General features: G+C 34.4%; 2 protein-coding genes across 8 annotated transcripts in view; one reads left to right on the forward strand and one right to left on the reverse strand.

Moving 5' to 3' along the window:
* The window catches only part of FER (tyrosine-protein kinase Fer), a 108269-nt gene extending 101224 nt beyond the window's left edge, over window positions 1–7045 (forward strand). For all 7 annotated transcript variants that reach the window (XM_076480455.1, XM_076480481.1, XM_076480490.1 and 4 more), the window contains 3 exons: window positions 659–810; window positions 2897–3019; window positions 5836–7045. In XM_076480455.1, the coding sequence (XP_076336570.1) occupies window positions 659–810; window positions 2897–3019; window positions 5836–5978 (418 nt within the window). In that variant the 3' untranslated portion in view covers window positions 5979–7045. The remainder of the gene's footprint in view (window positions 1–658; window positions 811–2896; window positions 3020–5835) is intronic.
* Window positions 7046–9136: 2091 nt separating this feature from the next.
* On the reverse strand, window positions 9137–16384 carry LOC143239447 (alpha-(1,3)-fucosyltransferase C-like). The gene is made up of 2 exons (XM_076480519.1): window positions 16248–16384; window positions 9137–10729 (listed from the first exon to the last, which is right to left on the reverse strand). Exon 2 carries the CDS (start codon window positions 10675–10677, stop codon window positions 9361–9363), a length of 1317 nt encoding a protein of 438 aa, XP_076336634.1. The 5' UTR covers window positions 10678–10729; window positions 16248–16384; the 3' UTR covers window positions 9137–9360.
* Between the last annotated feature and the right edge of the window lie 949 nt (window positions 16385–17333).

Genomic DNA, 17333 nt, shown 5'->3' on the forward strand with positions numbered 1-17333 from the left:
AAAACAAACCTTCTAGTTAGTAGTTCAAACTTAGGGACAGCATGATATAACATTAGTACCTTTGTCAAAAATACAAAATAGAAATAAAAACACCATGGATATTGCTCCTCATTATCTTCAAAAATACACACAAAAAACAAATGAAATCAAAATTGAACAGTTTTGTGCACTGTTGAAACAGTGGTAGTATTTTTTGTTCTTTTATGGTTACTATGAAGCTATACATAATGAAGTTTGATTCAATCGAATTTTTATAAATTCAGTATTATAGTCATAATAATTAATAAATAACATAAAGTAAATTACCTTTCCTGCTGAAATTTCTGTAAAATTTTAATTTAAAATGATAGTTGGAGCCTAACAGATGGAAGAGAGATGGATGAAAGGAAATAATTTTTAATACATTTATTATCTCAGTGTGTTAAGTGTTAGCCCATAAGTAAATATTTATTGTTTGTCAGTTTACCGTTTTCATACTCATTGTACAAGAACAGCTTCCTGAATTCTAGGGAAGTAGTAAAAGGATTTAAAAGAATGGAAACGTATAAAACTAGAGAAGTGCATTGGTTTCATTTTCAGTGTGGAAATTTTCAAACCTAATCTCATTATCAAGTCAGATGCATTGTAATGTGAATAATCTTTATTGTTGTGCTTTTAGGGACTTGGCTGCAAGAAACTGCCTCATTGGAGACAACAATATAGTTAAAATATCTGATTTTGGTATGTCACGTGAAGAAGAGGAGTACATTGTATCAGATGGAATGAAACAAATACCTATTAAGTGGACAGCACCAGAAGCTTTAAATTTTGGTCAGTGTGACATCTGTGAATTTAATTTAATATTTGTGCTGTGAAGAATTGGTTCTTTAAATTTCATTTACTCTTAGCAATTTTGAAGATTTGATATTGTTGAAACCAATGTTGAACCAATAACAAACATGTAACTTGTTTATTTAATACTTTTTGTATTATTGTAGTAATTGTTGTTCTGTTATTACTTTAGATGTACTCTTGCAGATTATTTCAAAATCGTTTTCTTTTGGACTCTCTTAAATTGGACTGGAATTTACAATTCTTCCTGTTTTGTTGAATATTTTTTTGTCTCATTTTTTTCTTGGTTGCAAAGTTACAAACAGTTAGCAATTTGTTTTAATGTATAACTCTTTGGTTTCATGGTTCCTAGAGTTAGTGGTAATTTAAGCACTTTGTACACCTGTGTAAGTTGTAATGCCTTCAAACCAGTAACATACCAGTTTATTTTTGTGTACTTGCTATTAGCGAGGTGTACAGTGTGAATTAATAAGAGAACAGTGTTTGAGGAAAGAGGCAGCTAGGTGTGGTCTGGTTGTTTATGTAACAAATCATGGGAATTAGTCCAAAATCATATTGACATTCAGTTCCTTTTATTATTTTGTTCAAAAAGCCGTATTTAATTTTTCATACCAGAAGCAATTACTGATTTGCTATCCTGTTGGTCAAATTTTCAAATTAAAGATAGCTATACCTGAACCCTGGTGATCTCAGTGTTGTCCATGTACACATAAGGTGTCATTTAAAGTAAGTTTTTTGTTCTGAAGGAAATAAATATGATTCTTTTTTATTACTTTAAAATAAAATCCTATCATAGGATGACAAGAAAATGCTAAAAAACGTAGCTATTAAAATGTATGATATTTTATAAAATGTTCTTCTTTTTAAGTAAATGCATTTTAATTGTCAGCTCTTGTATAAAGCTTACACTTTTGTAATACAAAAAAAAAGTGAAAACCCTAATAATAATTTAAGAAGACAGTTATGTCTGAAATGACATTAGGTGTTAAACATCAGAATGAGAATTTAATATTGAATTTTTTAAAAGAAGAACCAACCACATTATTAGCTTACTCAGAATAGTAGAATGCTACTTAGTGGCTTGTAAAAAGTGTATACTTTTGTATTGAGAAAGTTAAGAAATATTAGCTAGGTATTCAATTCATTGAGACTGAAGGAACTAGTAAGTAAAATTAGATCAGTGAAGAACATATGGTTTACTCAATACAGTATGTACTAAGAATACATTGTATTAAATTACTTCAGTTTGTATCTGTAGCTAGAATTAGTTCTTGGAATTATCTCAGTGTAAATGAGATTTATAACAAATGTTCAGAGTAAAATTGGATGTAATTTAATATGAAGTAGTTTCAGTCATCTGCGATGTACCTACTGGTGGCTCAGACAAACTTGTAATACTAAAATTTAGGATTGATCCCTGCAGTGTGCATAGCCTAGATGGGCCATTGTGTGGGTTTGTATTTAAACCAAAGCAGTTATAGTGACTAGTTGTGAAAAGTTAGAAAAAATGTGTTTTTATCTTCTTTACTTTATCTGTTTATTTAGTAATAATCACCAAGAAATATTTTTAATTGTGTGCATGAAATTCAAAATAAATTGCTATATTAAAAAAAACAACAACAAATAGATTGTTGTGTACATGTACAACTTAAAATGGTGACTACAAATTTATTTTTCAGTGTAGGAATTAATAAAACATCTTTTTGAAAGTACCTTGTTTTAGATTTCTTAATGACGAGAAACCCACTTGAAATAAAATGTATCTTGGAACAGCTGGTATGGGTATTAACACTTTTACTTAAGAACAGAGAACAATGTTTTGACTTTCCCTGCTTATCAGTGAAAGTGTTAATACCCATACCAGCTGTTCCGAGATACATTTTTGTTTTAGACTTGTAGTATTCTTAACATCATAACATTTGTTTGTACGTCCTGAATTTCATGATACTAATAAAAGTTTGAACATTCTACAATCAAGTAATGTGGTAATATTCTTTGATATTTTTAGAAACTCAGTAAAGGTGTTTTTTTATGAATATGTTAATGCTATGCCTTTTGTTTTCAGGAAGGTATACCTCACTCTGTGATGTGTGGAGCTATGGTATATTAATGTGGGAAATTTTGTCTCTTGGAAGCACACCTTACTGTGGATTATCCAACAGTAGAGCAAGAGAGTTAATTGACTCAGGTAGATTTTGTGTCATTCTCTGTATGCTAAAACCTATTATAGTGTGTGGAGAATACAGTGATACTTCAGTTCTCGAACTTAATCCATTCCAGAAGGCTGTTCAAAAACCGAATCAATTTTTCTCATAAGAAATACTGTAAATTAAATAAATCCGTTACAGATCTCCAAAAGTTATGCATTATTAAGCATTTTAAGTAAAAATATTGCTTATTTATACCTGTATAATAATACTTACGTGCATAAAGTCAACCACAAAAACTATAAACACAATAAAAAAACAGTAAATGAAAATTTAACTGCACTTATCCTGTGCTGAGGAGAGCTGATGGTGTAAGTGAAAGGTGGTGAGGAATGTGGAGAGTAGGAGGGTTATTATTGTTTGGAAGGGGAGTCACCTTCCATAAAAACGTCAGGTAACTCTCCTTCTGGGGTTCTTTCTCTTTTGTCTCTTTGAACTGCTACAACCTGCTTGAGACTCACTGGACCTATTTCTCACTAAAAACTTGTCTAATAAGGTTTGTTTCTGCCTGCATTTTAAAATGTTTCTGAAGTAAGATATGGCATTGTCATTGAAAAGGTTTATGCTACAGTTTGCTACAGCTTTGTCAGTGTGAAATTTTTCCACAAAACTTTGTAACTCTCCCCATTTTCCACACATTTCCTTGATTAGTGAACTAGGAACATCCTCCCTTCCCTCCTCCTCATCTGAAGACACTTCCTCAGTTGCCTTCTGTTGCTGCTCCTTCTGAAGGTCTTGGAGTTCTTCTGTGGTAAGCTCAGTGTTGCAGTCTTCCACCAACTCCTCCACATCATCAACACTCACATTCAAGCCAATACACTTGCCTAGTGAGACAATATCCTCGACAACAGGCTCAGCCTCAAAGCCTTCAAAGTCTCTTTCTGCTACTGAGTCTGGCCACAATTTCTTCCAGGCTAAGTTCATGGTCCTCAAAGACACTTTGCTTATGATCCTCAAGCAATGGAGGATATTAAAGTGATTTTTCCAGAACTCTCTGAGGGTTAACTCTGTCAGAGGTCACTTCAAAGCACCTTTGAAACAGTGCTTTGGTGTACAATTTCTTAAAGTTCGATATGACCTGCTGGTCCATGGTCTGAATTAGAGGAGTCGTGTTAGGGGGCAAGAGCTTCACCGTAATGAAACTGTACTCCTCCACCAACTCCTCCTCCAAGTCTGGTAGGTGAGCAGGTACATTGTCCATCACAAGAAGGGCCTTGAGTGTCAACTGTTTTTCTGTGAGGTAATTCTTTACACTTGGGGCAAGCATTTCATGAACCTACTCCATAACAAATTGCCTGGTTACCCATGCTTTACTATTAGCCCTCCACATGATATTTAGTTTACTTTTCAGGACATTATTTTTCTTAAAAACCCTCGGGTTCTCAGAATGGTACACAAGCAAAGGCTTTAGTTTTAAGTCACCACTTGCATTACTACATAACAATAGAGTTAGCCTGTCCTTCATTGGCTTGTGTCCTAGCAGTGACTTCTCCTCCTTGGTGGTGTAGGTCCTCTTTGGCATTTTCTTCCAAAAGAGGCCTGTCTCATCACAGTTGAACACTTGTTGGGGAATAAAACCCTCAGCTTCTACATAGTCCTTAAATTCCCTAACAAATTTATCAGCAGCGTCTTTGTTAGAACTGGCACCTTCCCAATGTCTCACCACACTATGTATACCACTTCTCTTCCTAAATTTTTCAAACCACACCCTACTAGCCTTAAAGGCATCACCTGTATCAGCACTCGTTCCAGAGGTGTTTTTCAGGAGGTCAGCATGCAACTGTTTTGCTTTCTCACAAATGATGGTCTCAGAAATGGTATCACCAGCTAACTGTTTTTCTTTTAACCAAATCAACAACAGTTTTCCTACCACTTCCATTGTTTGTGATCTTTGTTTCCTCAGAGACGAGAACATCACTCTCATGCTTTGCTGTGAGATCTTTTTTCACCTCCATTGTGGCTCTAACAACTTTTCTTTTTGGTTTGCTGCTTTCATTATCCTTCTTTGACCCCAAGGTGGCTTATTTAATCAGAATATTTAGAAAAACAATAAAAAAACAAAACAAAAAGAAAAACAAGAACGTTCACAGCAGATTTTAACGGGGATGTGGATTGAGCGAAAGGTGCAGGTAAAATGTTTTGGGCAAGCTTGGTGGGGCCAAAAATGGGCGAAGGGTCGTTCAGGTCATCAGTCGGGTTATTTCATGAGTTTGGGCCACAAAAGCTTGGTTCGGGAACAAAGTTTATGTTCGACAACCAAGACATTTTTTTCTCAAACAATATGTTCAAAAACCGAATTGTTTGATAAGGGAGTCGTTTGAGAACCAAGGTACCACTATATTTCTGCAATTATTCAGTATTGTGATAAATGATTTACTGAAAATTTGTGTAAGTACACATATCTTGGTTCAGTTTCTGTTATTTTAGGTAACGTTTGACTACTTCCAGATGGGATACCATGAGCTTTGGCTAAGTATTTGAAATTATCAGTTTGATCTTTGTTTTACGTGCAAGTTCACACACAACTGTACGTCTTTGAGCAACATAGTTTCATTGTATTATATCTAAGAACGTAATAGCAAAAGTAAAAAAGAATGTATGAATTGCACCATATTTGCTCTAACTATTGCTGAAGAGGACTTCTGTCCCCAAACTTGCATTTATCTGTACTTCATTATACTATATTCTTATTATGGAAATTACATAAACAGTCTCTGTAAAATTCTTTAGATAATATTACACAAGTTTTCTAGTGTTTTTCATAATATATTACTGGATACTTATTTAATATCTATAGGTTACAGATTACCAGCTCCCGATAACACGCCGGACTGTGTGTACGAATTGATGTTGAGAACATGGGAGTATAATCCAGAAAGACGACCCCTCTTCAGTGAGATCCGCAGGACGTTAGAAAGTATTTCTAAAACGTTGGGTTAAGACTTATTTTTACTGTCACTCAAAAGAACAAAGTTTCTAATCTATTAATTTGATATATTTACCTAAAAGTGTATGTAAATACTCAACACGTGTGGCTCATACAAGTATACAATCTAGTCAGTACTCCTTATTTGAGCTTAATTTTATAATTATCCTAAAATATGAAATGTTTTCTAGGAAAGCCATTTTTCTCCCAGATATATATTTCAAGCAGTTTGTGCCTGATCATATAAAGGTGCTTTAAAGTGGTATATTTCTTAATAACAGTATTACAAATGGTTAAATACCCATATTAAAAGGGAAATTTTAATTGGATTTTACACACCATGCAACAGAAGGTTGAACAAACAAGTGAAAACTATTCCGTTGAGACTTCGTTCGTGTAACGGAAACTTTTCTATGATGCAATTCAAACTTCTACAAGGTTAATGCTCTTAGTTTAAGATACCGTTCAAGTTTGTGTTTAGTTATAAATGCCATGATTTCTGAAAAAGAACTGATGTGCTACAATTATTTATGATTAAAATTACATATGTGAACGTACCTAGTCAGTAAGATTTTTGATTAATATTTTGTGTACTTGTAACCGTTAAGAATACTGAACTGAAGTGTGTAAGATAATGTTTTAAATAACCAGTAATCAAACTGATTTTTTGTTCTCCATTTTCACACTTGTTTGGTATTTAATTTATTTCACTTTTCTTGTGCATGTAATTTGCAAAGTTTAAATGTGTGTGACCCAAAACTGAATATAAGAAAATATGCTTTTATCATATGTACATGTTAAAAATATAATTTTCTAACAACGATATGTATCTGTTACTCAAGAATGCTGGCAACTTACACATTTTTTTATTGGGTTTAAGATGTTAAGCCTTTTTTAAGAAATTTACTGACTTGTTCAAATATTTTATTGTGTATATATATAAATATATATTAAAAACAATGTACAAGTTTCACAAATTGCTTAAGTCACTTTGATATCTAGCGTTTAGTGTAGGCTGCTAGGTGTGATATTTCTTAAATTTTGAGATGTAAGAAATAAACCTCTATTAACAGTTTATAAATGCTGTTTTTTTTCTTAATCTTTTATACGTTGTCTCACGTAGCATTACATGTTTCAAACGAGTTTTGACTGTGTGTGAATTTCAAAAAATATTGTATCATTTGAATTGCAATCGATTGTTTTGATCAGTAACATATGGCCATAAGGTCAGTTTGAATAATGACAATATAACTTAATTTGTAAAAGATAATTACATCAAAAAAATGGTTTTATTGTCTATAAAATGAAAAATGTCTTTATATTGGTAATCTGGCTGATCACTTATTATGTGGTTGTTTTTACATATTTTAAGAGAAAAAAGGGGGAATTTCATTTAAATGCTTGAAAATTCAGTAATGAGTTGAGATGATTTTAACACTTAAAACGAAATTGTCTCTACACACATGAAGTTTCATATGAATAATAAAAAAAGTCCTATGGCCCTCACTCTTCCACACGTATTTGTTTTTTCGAATTCACAAAAGTTACATCTTAATTCAAACTTTGCAATGAGGTATATTTTTATGAGGTTAAAATTTTTCAGTGGACAAGTTTGTAGAAGATAAAATTACCCAGCTAATTGTGTGTTATAGGTACGATCTTGTGTGAGTTTACATCTTAAATGGTGATGTAAACACTGCTTGCTAAATGTGGTCAAAATAATGATTTTAACGGGTTAAATTTGTCAGGGAATATTAATGTGGTAATATTAATGAATGATTATTGTAAGTTTTTATTTTGCATGTCCAAGAGAGAAATCAATGAGGATATTTTATAAAAGCCATCAAATTTTAAGAAAATCTGGCAAGGCTTCTTGGATGCAAATTGTGAAGTTGTAATAAACGAACTTTCTTTATTATACTTGATATGTTTAGTGGGTTCGTGGGCAACTAGACTGAACACTTAAATTTAAGATGAGGTAATTCAAGAAATATTTAAATCTGATATTTACTGCCCAAATGTATAAATAGCTTTTGTTGTAAATTTCATCTAAAATCAAGTAATACAACAGTGTACCAATAGTCTCATGAAGGTAATTTTCTATTAGACTATTATGAGATTGTGATAAAAACTTTAGTTAAATACAATATTTTAGTTATGTAGTTGGTTATTTTTCAGAATTATCGTGTAATGTTTGATTTATGTGTACACACACACAACTTGTTTGTAGTTATAAAAGTTTATTTTTGTTAATTTCGCACAAAGCTACTCGAGGGCTATCTGTGCTAGCCGTCCCTAATTTAGCAGTGTAAGACTAGAGGGAAGGCAGCTAGTCATCACCACCCACCGCCAACTCTTGCACGACTCTTTTACTAATGAATAGTGGGATTGACCATAATTTTATAACGCCCCGACGGCTGAAAGGGCGAGCATGTTTAGCACGACGGGGATGCGAACCCGCGACCCTCAGATTACGAGTCGCACGCCTTTACACGCTTGTCCATGCCAAGTTATAAAAGATCTCTATAAAAGAATAAATCAAAAATTGCAGTTCATCTATAATGTGAAATAACAGAAGTACAATAAATCAGGTATGTGGGAAAAAATTCATCCATGAGAGTTTAGCATGATAGGCAGTCACAAATGTTTAACATTATACTGTAATGACTTATTGCATGGCAGTTGCCCACGAATTAATTAAACGATACATTGAAACTGTTTAAACTTATACTAAAAAGAGTTTTCTCTGTGTGGCGTTTCCTTTAAACTTTCATTAAATATGTCATCATTTATAGTGACTAATTTGATGACCATTCTTGTGAATTAAGGAAGTTATCATAAACATAATTTGCTGTTAATTACTATATATTTGCTAGCACAAAAAAAAGAAATGTTTACTTTCAGTATTCCTAAGCCTAAAGTAGCGCTTACAATATATTTACTTTCAATAACATCAACTATTTAAGTAATACTTAACTGCATAAGCCTAATGCATGAGGTTTAATGTAATATAATTAATTAGTTTAGCTAAATTAATTGTTTCACGTGGCACAAGCGAATGAAAATTGGAACCCATTTCTCCATATAATATGTATTCCAGTCAGTCATTTCATAATGACTTATCTTACAAAATATTAACGTAGTATATGAATCAACAACAATGTACAAGTTGTTACTCACTAACAATAAGGACAGTTTCATTAGTAAGACAAATTGACAAACTGCATATGGTGTGTAAATAAACCAAGGCTAATTGGAGTAATAACATCCTTAAACATTGTGTAATTGTGTAGACGTTACATTGGGTAAAATATCCTACGGCTACTTAAACGTAAAAGAAGATATTTTCAGGTAAACATCACAGCAGAAAGTAAATGTTTTTTACATAATCGCACGTTAGGAAACTAAATTATGTGTATTATAACACGGAAAGACTGGAGCTTCAACAAGTTCCAGTTTGTTTTGTATCCAACGTTTACACTTGGCACCTCCAAGCCACCATTGCTTCAGATTAGTTTTGATAGATGTGGTCATGGGTGCAGTATGTAATTTCTCACAAAGATCACACATCCACAGGTGATGATAAGAACGAAAATATCGTTTCCAGGTAAAATACGAGTTATACAAATCATCATCCGAAGATAGTTTGTGAAGGTGAGCCGCGAGATCGGAGGGGTTTTTGAAGTTTAGGGCATTAATCACAGAATGTTCTGGAACGATTCTAGAATAGGTGGCTCCTCCAAATACAACGGGTATAATGTCGTATTCAAGTACATTGAATAGCTTTTCAGTGACGTAATCATTACATATGGAGTTCTCAAATGATAGGTAAAACTTGTACTTCGCTAAGACTTTCCTATAACATTTACTTGTCTCCGCTGGCTTACAAACATCTTTACCGCATCCACCGTAGACGTCAACTGGATAATACTTCATTAGTTCTTTGACGTAAAATTCACGTCGGCTTTCTGTACAGCAGTTGCTAACAAACCATGCTGCTCTATTAAACTTTCCTGAAGTATTGTTTCTAACGATATCCGTTCTCGGTAGAGGAGATTTTCCGATAAACCCATATCGGACAACGACATCCGAGTCCTCCCGGTAGCTCATAGTCCAGTTGAAAACTCCGTTAAATTTGTCTAAATCTGTTAGTTCCAACCATGGAGGCTCCATCGTGTACAGGATCCATCGCTGACTGCTACGACGGTATGTAGGAAACGCGTTTATAACTATATCGCGCAAGTGAAACAATAAAGCAGAGGACGCTTTCAGGAGTTTGACGTCATTTGTCGCCACGCATTCACTAATAGGACATTTATACCGTTCGAAACTTGCTTTCCCTAACTGGATACTGAAGAAATGCTTTTGTGAATAACTGCCGAAGAATGGTGTAGCTAAAAAAATAAGTTTTACTGGACGAAAATAGCTGCTCACATTAGAACTCTTAAGTAATGAAGCACCAACACGAGAGTCTTCATTAGGGTACAATCTCGTATTCGGTGTTACTTCACCACTTACTTGAGGAAAGGTGATGGTTTCCGTCGTGGTAATAAAGAACTGAGAGTATTCTGCAGCTCGAATATCTGCACTTTTTGTTTTGTGCAACTTGTCTTTCTGGAAAAAAAGAAAGGCGATCTTCCACACAGAAATCGCTAAACTGGTGACCAGAATAACAACAAATGAATATTTCACGCGCTTTTGCAGCTGATGCATTTTCCTCTTTCAATCTTTTCAGATGGCAATCCGGTAATAAATTTTCACAGTCCTGGAAATCACAAATATAATACATTATTAATCTATAAGTCTAGGGTAAAATTTCGTTTTGTTTATTTGTTGTTTTTTTAATTTTGTGTACGTCTATGTACACATGTTCAACTATGTTCCCATAGTTGAAATGACGAATATGTTCATTGTTGAAATTCGAACCCGCGGATTGCAAATCGAGTGCCCTACCACCCAGGCCATATGATCTGGCGTGGGCAGGTGGTTAAGGCGAGCAACTCGCAAACAGAGTCGCGGGTTCGAATCCCCGTTACCGAACATGCTCGCCCTTTCAGCGATAAATATGTTATAATATAACATAATGGTAAAAGAGTAACCCAAGAGCTGGTTGTGAGTGGTATTGATTAGCTGCTTTCACTTTAGTCTGCCATAGCTAAATTAAGGGTGGCTAACTCTTATTTAGTTTTGTGCCAGGCCTTCCATCAATGATAAGAGTAATGCGTGAACTTTAAAACAGATAAATATGAACTCCATGTTCCAGTTTAAGCTGTGTTAGAGTTATACAACTTTAACTTGACCTTACCTTGATTATAGTTAATAATATAGTTTTTATCTTTGTAGAAGTTATCTATCTACTTGTTCCAAATTTAAAAACAAAAACACACACAAAACATAACATTGTTTACAAGAAAACATCGGTTGTAATATTCTCGGGAAACGAGTGCTACTCGCGGTACTGACGTTCACTCTCATGTAAAGAAAAACGTTAGCCTTATACTTTTGGTGCATCACCCGAATTGGTGATAAGATATATCACTGCCAATTTTCTATAAAATATGTACGATGCTATAGTAAACTTTCTCACGTGAAGATACTTACGTTGCCTTACTGACTGACTCAGTTCTGTGAGTAACTGAGGTGTGAGGAATTTAATAGCTCGCTTGACCAACCTCTTTTATACTAAGACTCGGTACTTTATTTATATATCAACTAACAGAGTGGGAACTGCGTGTCACGTATGTATATTACAACTGAATTTATTACTGTTGTTCAATTAGTTTATTTTTAATGTTTTTAGGTATATTTCAAGTGTTCTCAGACCTTAAGTAAAAGTAGTGACTCTGGTCTAGCAATCGGTTGCTATTTGACTCTGCTTGTTAAATGTGTAGGTTTGTAGTTTTTTGTTTGATATAAGTGGTATATTGTAGTAATATAACTGGTACTAATATTTGCAACCGCAACGGCACTTGTCAATTAAACGACCAGATTAGAGATACTCAAAGGTCAAGGTATTCTTAGACAATAGAGTAATTGACTATCAGTTTTATAATGCCCCATACAGATGTAAAAGTGAAGCATTTTAAAGGCACTGCTAAATCTCTTGAACCTTCAGAAACGCAGACTGGCAGTTATCTACTAAGCCACTTGCGACTTGATAATATACTACCATACAAAAGCAGGCTGATTAAGCCAACTTACTTAGGGTCACCAGATTTATAGAGTGAAAAACTGGGACGTACCGAGTGAGTGACACTAACAAGTTTGAAACAGTTTAAATTAAAATAACAATTTTTACCATCTGCCAAATAGCCTAGTATTTATTGCATTGTGTTTTAAAATCATAGAAAAAATGTTAAAAGCTTATAAGTAATAAATAAATTAAACTCGATAAACTGTCTTGAATACTTAAAAGAAACACGTGGTGTTTTTATTAATAAATATCTTGTGCTTAAAAATGTAATTTCTTTCTGCGGTTTATATAAACGACAAACACTTTTGACAACAAAATGATGTCTTTGTTATGAGGTGCACTGAGAAGTTGCAATGAAAACGTTCTAATCAATGTATGGAATGTTACGAGGCAAATGTGCTCGTGAGTCTAACAACACGGAAAGTAAACAAGTTTTATAGAATAACGATTTTTTTTACGTCAGAAGCCGAAATGACATCAAGAGGATGCAAGAAATGTAACACATATACGAATATTTCAATCCATTAAAATTTTGCCATTAAGAATAGCAGATTTTTAATGAATTGAAATATTTCGTAAGTGTGGCTTTTCTATAAGAACACATACACTCTATCGAATAAAATAACTGAAAATATTCTCTGAGTGCTATTGCTTGGAATAAACACCACATCAATGTTGTAGTGTTGCAAATCCGTAGGCTTACCGCTGTCCAAGTGGGATAACTACGATAGTAGTCTCGTGTGTTTTCTTACAGCACAGCCACATCGGGCTATCTGCTGAGCCCACCGAGGGGAATCGAACCCCTGATATCAACGTTGTAAATCCGGAGACATACCGCTGTACCAGCGGGGAGAAAGTAGTATCGAATCACATAGCCAGGTGAGTTAAGACGTTCGACTCATAATGAGGGTTGCGGGTTCGAATCCCCGTCGCACCAAACATGCTTGCTCTTTCAGCCGTGGGGGCGTTATAATGTTACGATCAATCTCACTATTTGTTGTTAAAAGAGTAGCCCAAGAGTTGGCGGTGGGTGGTGATTACTAGCTTCCTTCCCTCTAGTCTTACACTGCTAAAGTAGGGATGGCTAACGCAGATAGCCCTCGCGTAGCTTTGTGCGAAATAAAAAAAAAACTAGTTGAATACAACTTGAAATTTCTAATCTTATAAAGATATTTTATTTTTATTTTCCCTTTTCTTATTTTCATCTTTCGAAGTTCTACTCAAATGAGTGGTTGAGTCTAGCAACGCAAAATGCATGTTTTTTCTTTATGTTCATTGACCTTAAGATTTTGGCCAGCACTGTATCTAACGCATGTCTAGTTTACAACAAAACCTATTAGACGGCATCTAAGTATACAAGTAATTACTAACAGACAAAAATAATAGCACCTTTAACATGACTTACAAATATGAAAAGAGACATTTCAGGCTGAAATGCTAGTACATTATGATGGTTGTAATTGTAGATACACTTTAATCCTATATGACTGCACAATACTAATATGTTCCGGCATGACCACGTGATTAAGGCGCTCAACTCGTAATCTTAGGGCCGCGGGTTCAAATCCCCCCTCACAACAAACATGTTCGCCCTTTCTGCCATGAGGTCGTTATAATACAACCGTCAAACCCATTATTCGTTGATAAAAGTGTAGTTCAAGACTTGATGGTGAGTGGTGATGACTATCTGCCTTCCACTGCTAAAGGATGGCTAGCGCAGATAGCCTTCGTGCAGCTTGGCGCGAGATTCCATAACAAACAATACGAATAGATGGATGATGTTTTTACATACCTGAATCTTAAATTGAAAAAAAAATTCCACTGCAACAGTAAAACTCTCTTTGTATTTATTTCCTCCAATACAGTTGTGTGTTTTCTGTCAGTTAGCACTAGAATAACGTCAAATAAAAAACGCTAACGTTGGAAATTGTCCCGTTCAATGTGCGCATGCCATGACTCACAATATTATTGTGAAAAAATAATTTTCTCTTAAAAAAAAAAAAAGTTACTTTATAAGATATATCATTTTAAGAGTAAACCATAAACGTAATTGTAGTAGATAACCTGTTAGACTTAAATCTACTTACGACTGGTTTGATTTTATAATGTCTTAAAAATTCGAGGGTTCAAATCCCCGTCGCATCACATATGCTCGTCCTTTTAGCCGTGGGGGCGTTATAATGTGACGGTCAATCCTACTATTCAATGGTAAAAGAGCAGCCCACGAGTTGGCGGTGGGTGTTGCTAACTCGCTGCCTTCCCTCTAGTCTTACACTGTTAAATTAGGGACGCAAAATTCAAGAAAAAAAACAAACAAACCGGCTCGCAATGCCTAAAGAGATCTACTCTTCGCCCTTGTCCAGAAATGTTTAGAGACCCCTAGTGTACAGCAATAATAATAGCAAAATGTCGATTGCTAGGACATTTATAATTGGAAACCCTATTTTAGAATAGTTGATTACGTTTGTGAGTGTTAAACTTATCGATTAAGTAAACTTGAATAAAACGGGGAAAAAATGGTAGTAGTAAGAAATAATAATGACAATATTTGATTATTTGAAAAATAATTGAATTTAAAACAGTACTAATTTCGATTACTTGATTATTCTAGTCACATTAGTCGTTTGATTGTAATTTACATTATTCGATTATTATAAATGGCCCTGATTGATGCAGTTGACACTCATTGTTAATTAATTTATCAAATTAATGCCCCCCGCTAGTCTACGAATTTATAATGCTGAAATTAGGAGTTCGATTCCACTCGGTGGGCTCAGCAGATAGCCCGATGAGACTTTGCTATAACAAAAGACACATACACAACAAGTTAATCGCATACTCTCAGAGTTCAGCTAAAGGGTATCTTGATGCTTTATGAACTTTGACATCGCATCTTGTGGTATAATGTATGTATTACAAGTAATTATTAAGGGTATCTTGATGCTTTATGAACTTTGACATCGCATCTTGTGGTATAATGTATGTATTCCAAGTGATTATTAAGGGTATCTTGATGCTTTATGAACTTTGACATCGCATCTTGTGGTATAATGTATGTATTACAAGTGATTATTGTTTGATTAATGAGAACTACGACAGCCATAAAGTGGAAGGGATACTGACTGAAAGTACACTGTACTCCTTAATTTTGGAGCAATCGAGTAAAATACAACGTATTTGAGCAGTAAGCAGTACTATTTTTCAGTGTTCAAAAAGTCTTATTTGACGAAGTGTTCAATCTCTGTGTAATGGTTGTATTATTTTTTTTCGCTGTTAAAGGGTGTGTGTATGTTTTCAATTTCGGGCAAAGCTACATGAGGGCTATCTGCGCTAGCTGTACCTAATTCAGCAGAGTAAGACTAGAGGGAAGTCATCATCACCCACCGCCAACCTTTGGGTTACTCTTTTACCAATGAATAGTGGGATTGATCGTCACATTATAACGTCTCCACGACTGAAAGGGTGAAATGTTTGGTACAAAAGGGATTCGAATCCGCCATCGTCGGATCACGAGTCGAGTGCCTTAACCACCTAGCCGTGCCGGGCCTGTTAAAGGACTTAATTTTGTGATACTTTTCTTTGTTAAAGGATTTAATTTGATATATTATATACTTTTGTGCACAGGTGTTCTGCGAAGCTTAAGATTTAACACCTTGGTGTTATTTTTCATATATCTAGTGTGATATATGAAACCCCAGCCAAGGGAACGGGCTTGGAGAAATCAGGACCGTATTTTGTAGATACTGCGAGTCGTCTGTCGTAACCATTAGACATCAAGGCTTCATGAAGTTTAAGCTATTAACTGTACAGACATTAGAAACATAAATACGACATTAATCGCGTACGATAGCTATGCCTATGGTGTATTTTAATTTTTTTTAAATCACGCATGCAAAATAAAAACGAAGAGACTTGTCCTTTGCGAATGAATTTTCATAATATTTTAAGCCGCGGTTCACGTATGTTAACTCCCCGCATTAAGGTACACACCCAGGCCAAGACGACGAAGAATCAGCGAAAATTACCCGTTGGAATCTAAGGTCGTGAAGCTTATGACACTAAATCAATACACCACAAAATACAAACTTACCTCAACGAAAATAAACAAAGGTGTTGGACAACCTTCACTCTGAATATGGTTACTTGTCGAGTTCACCTGGTATTGAAAGGAAATGAAACCACGAGCCTACAACGATTGCCACAAACGAATGGAATACGTTGCGTAGCAAAAGGTAGCGTCAAATCTAACGCTTTGTTAACGCAGTGTCCCTCCGCTGGATAGACAGTGAGTTTATTGAGTTAACACGCTGAAGTTCGAAGATCGAATCCTCGCGGTGGACAGAATAAAGACAGCACATTATTAAATGAGAACATCATTTTTCCATATAATTTCTGAGATGCGAGAGGTTATTTTATTCTAAGTCTAAGCTCTTTCCGCGCAATACAGTTCTTTCAGACTTTCCTCAAATATTAATTACCGATGTAATTCTATTTTTATTTTAAAAATCGCGAAGTCGCTGGCAGAGATTTGTACCATAAGTACCAACCCCGTATCTATTAAATGTATATATCGGTGTGCGGGCAATGTCTCACCTTAATACATTTTTTTTTTTTATTACGAGTCGAGTGCCTTAACCACCTGGCCATGGCAGGCTTATTTCAAAGTAGGTAGTTTGGTAATTATAGCATGAAATTTTTAATGTGAGAAATTGCAATTATTATAAAAAATTCTGAACTTTGTTGTATAGTGTAAAATTAGTTCTTCCTTGGAAATAAGTGGTGGTATTTCAATAAAACAATTCTCAAAAATATTTTTCAGTGGAATACAATAAACTAGAAATGTTTAGAAAATACAAAGGACATACTTATAAAAAAAAACGCAGCAAAAACAATTTTGTGTGAACACAACAAAAAATATAACGATTCAATTCATGTAAAGAAAAACTTAAAGCAATTACCCACTGAAACATCGCTTAAAATATATTTTGAATATTTATAAAAATGAGAGAAATTTTGTTGGTCAATCTCATTTGATTACCGCATTCAAATCTTATAATATTTCACAAAGTATGTATCTTATGCTTTATCAAAGTAACGCCAAATTTTGAAAGAAAAAAAAATCTTTGTTTATGGGCAGGAATACAACATCAAAAGTTATTTTGTTTTGAAGCTAGAA

The sequence above is a fragment of the Tachypleus tridentatus genome, chromosome 2 (genome assembly GCF_004210375.1).
Source record: "Tachypleus tridentatus isolate NWPU-2018 chromosome 2, ASM421037v1, whole genome shotgun sequence".
In the NCBI taxonomy this organism is placed as follows: Eukaryota; Metazoa; Arthropoda; class Merostomata; order Xiphosura; family Limulidae; genus Tachypleus; species Tachypleus tridentatus.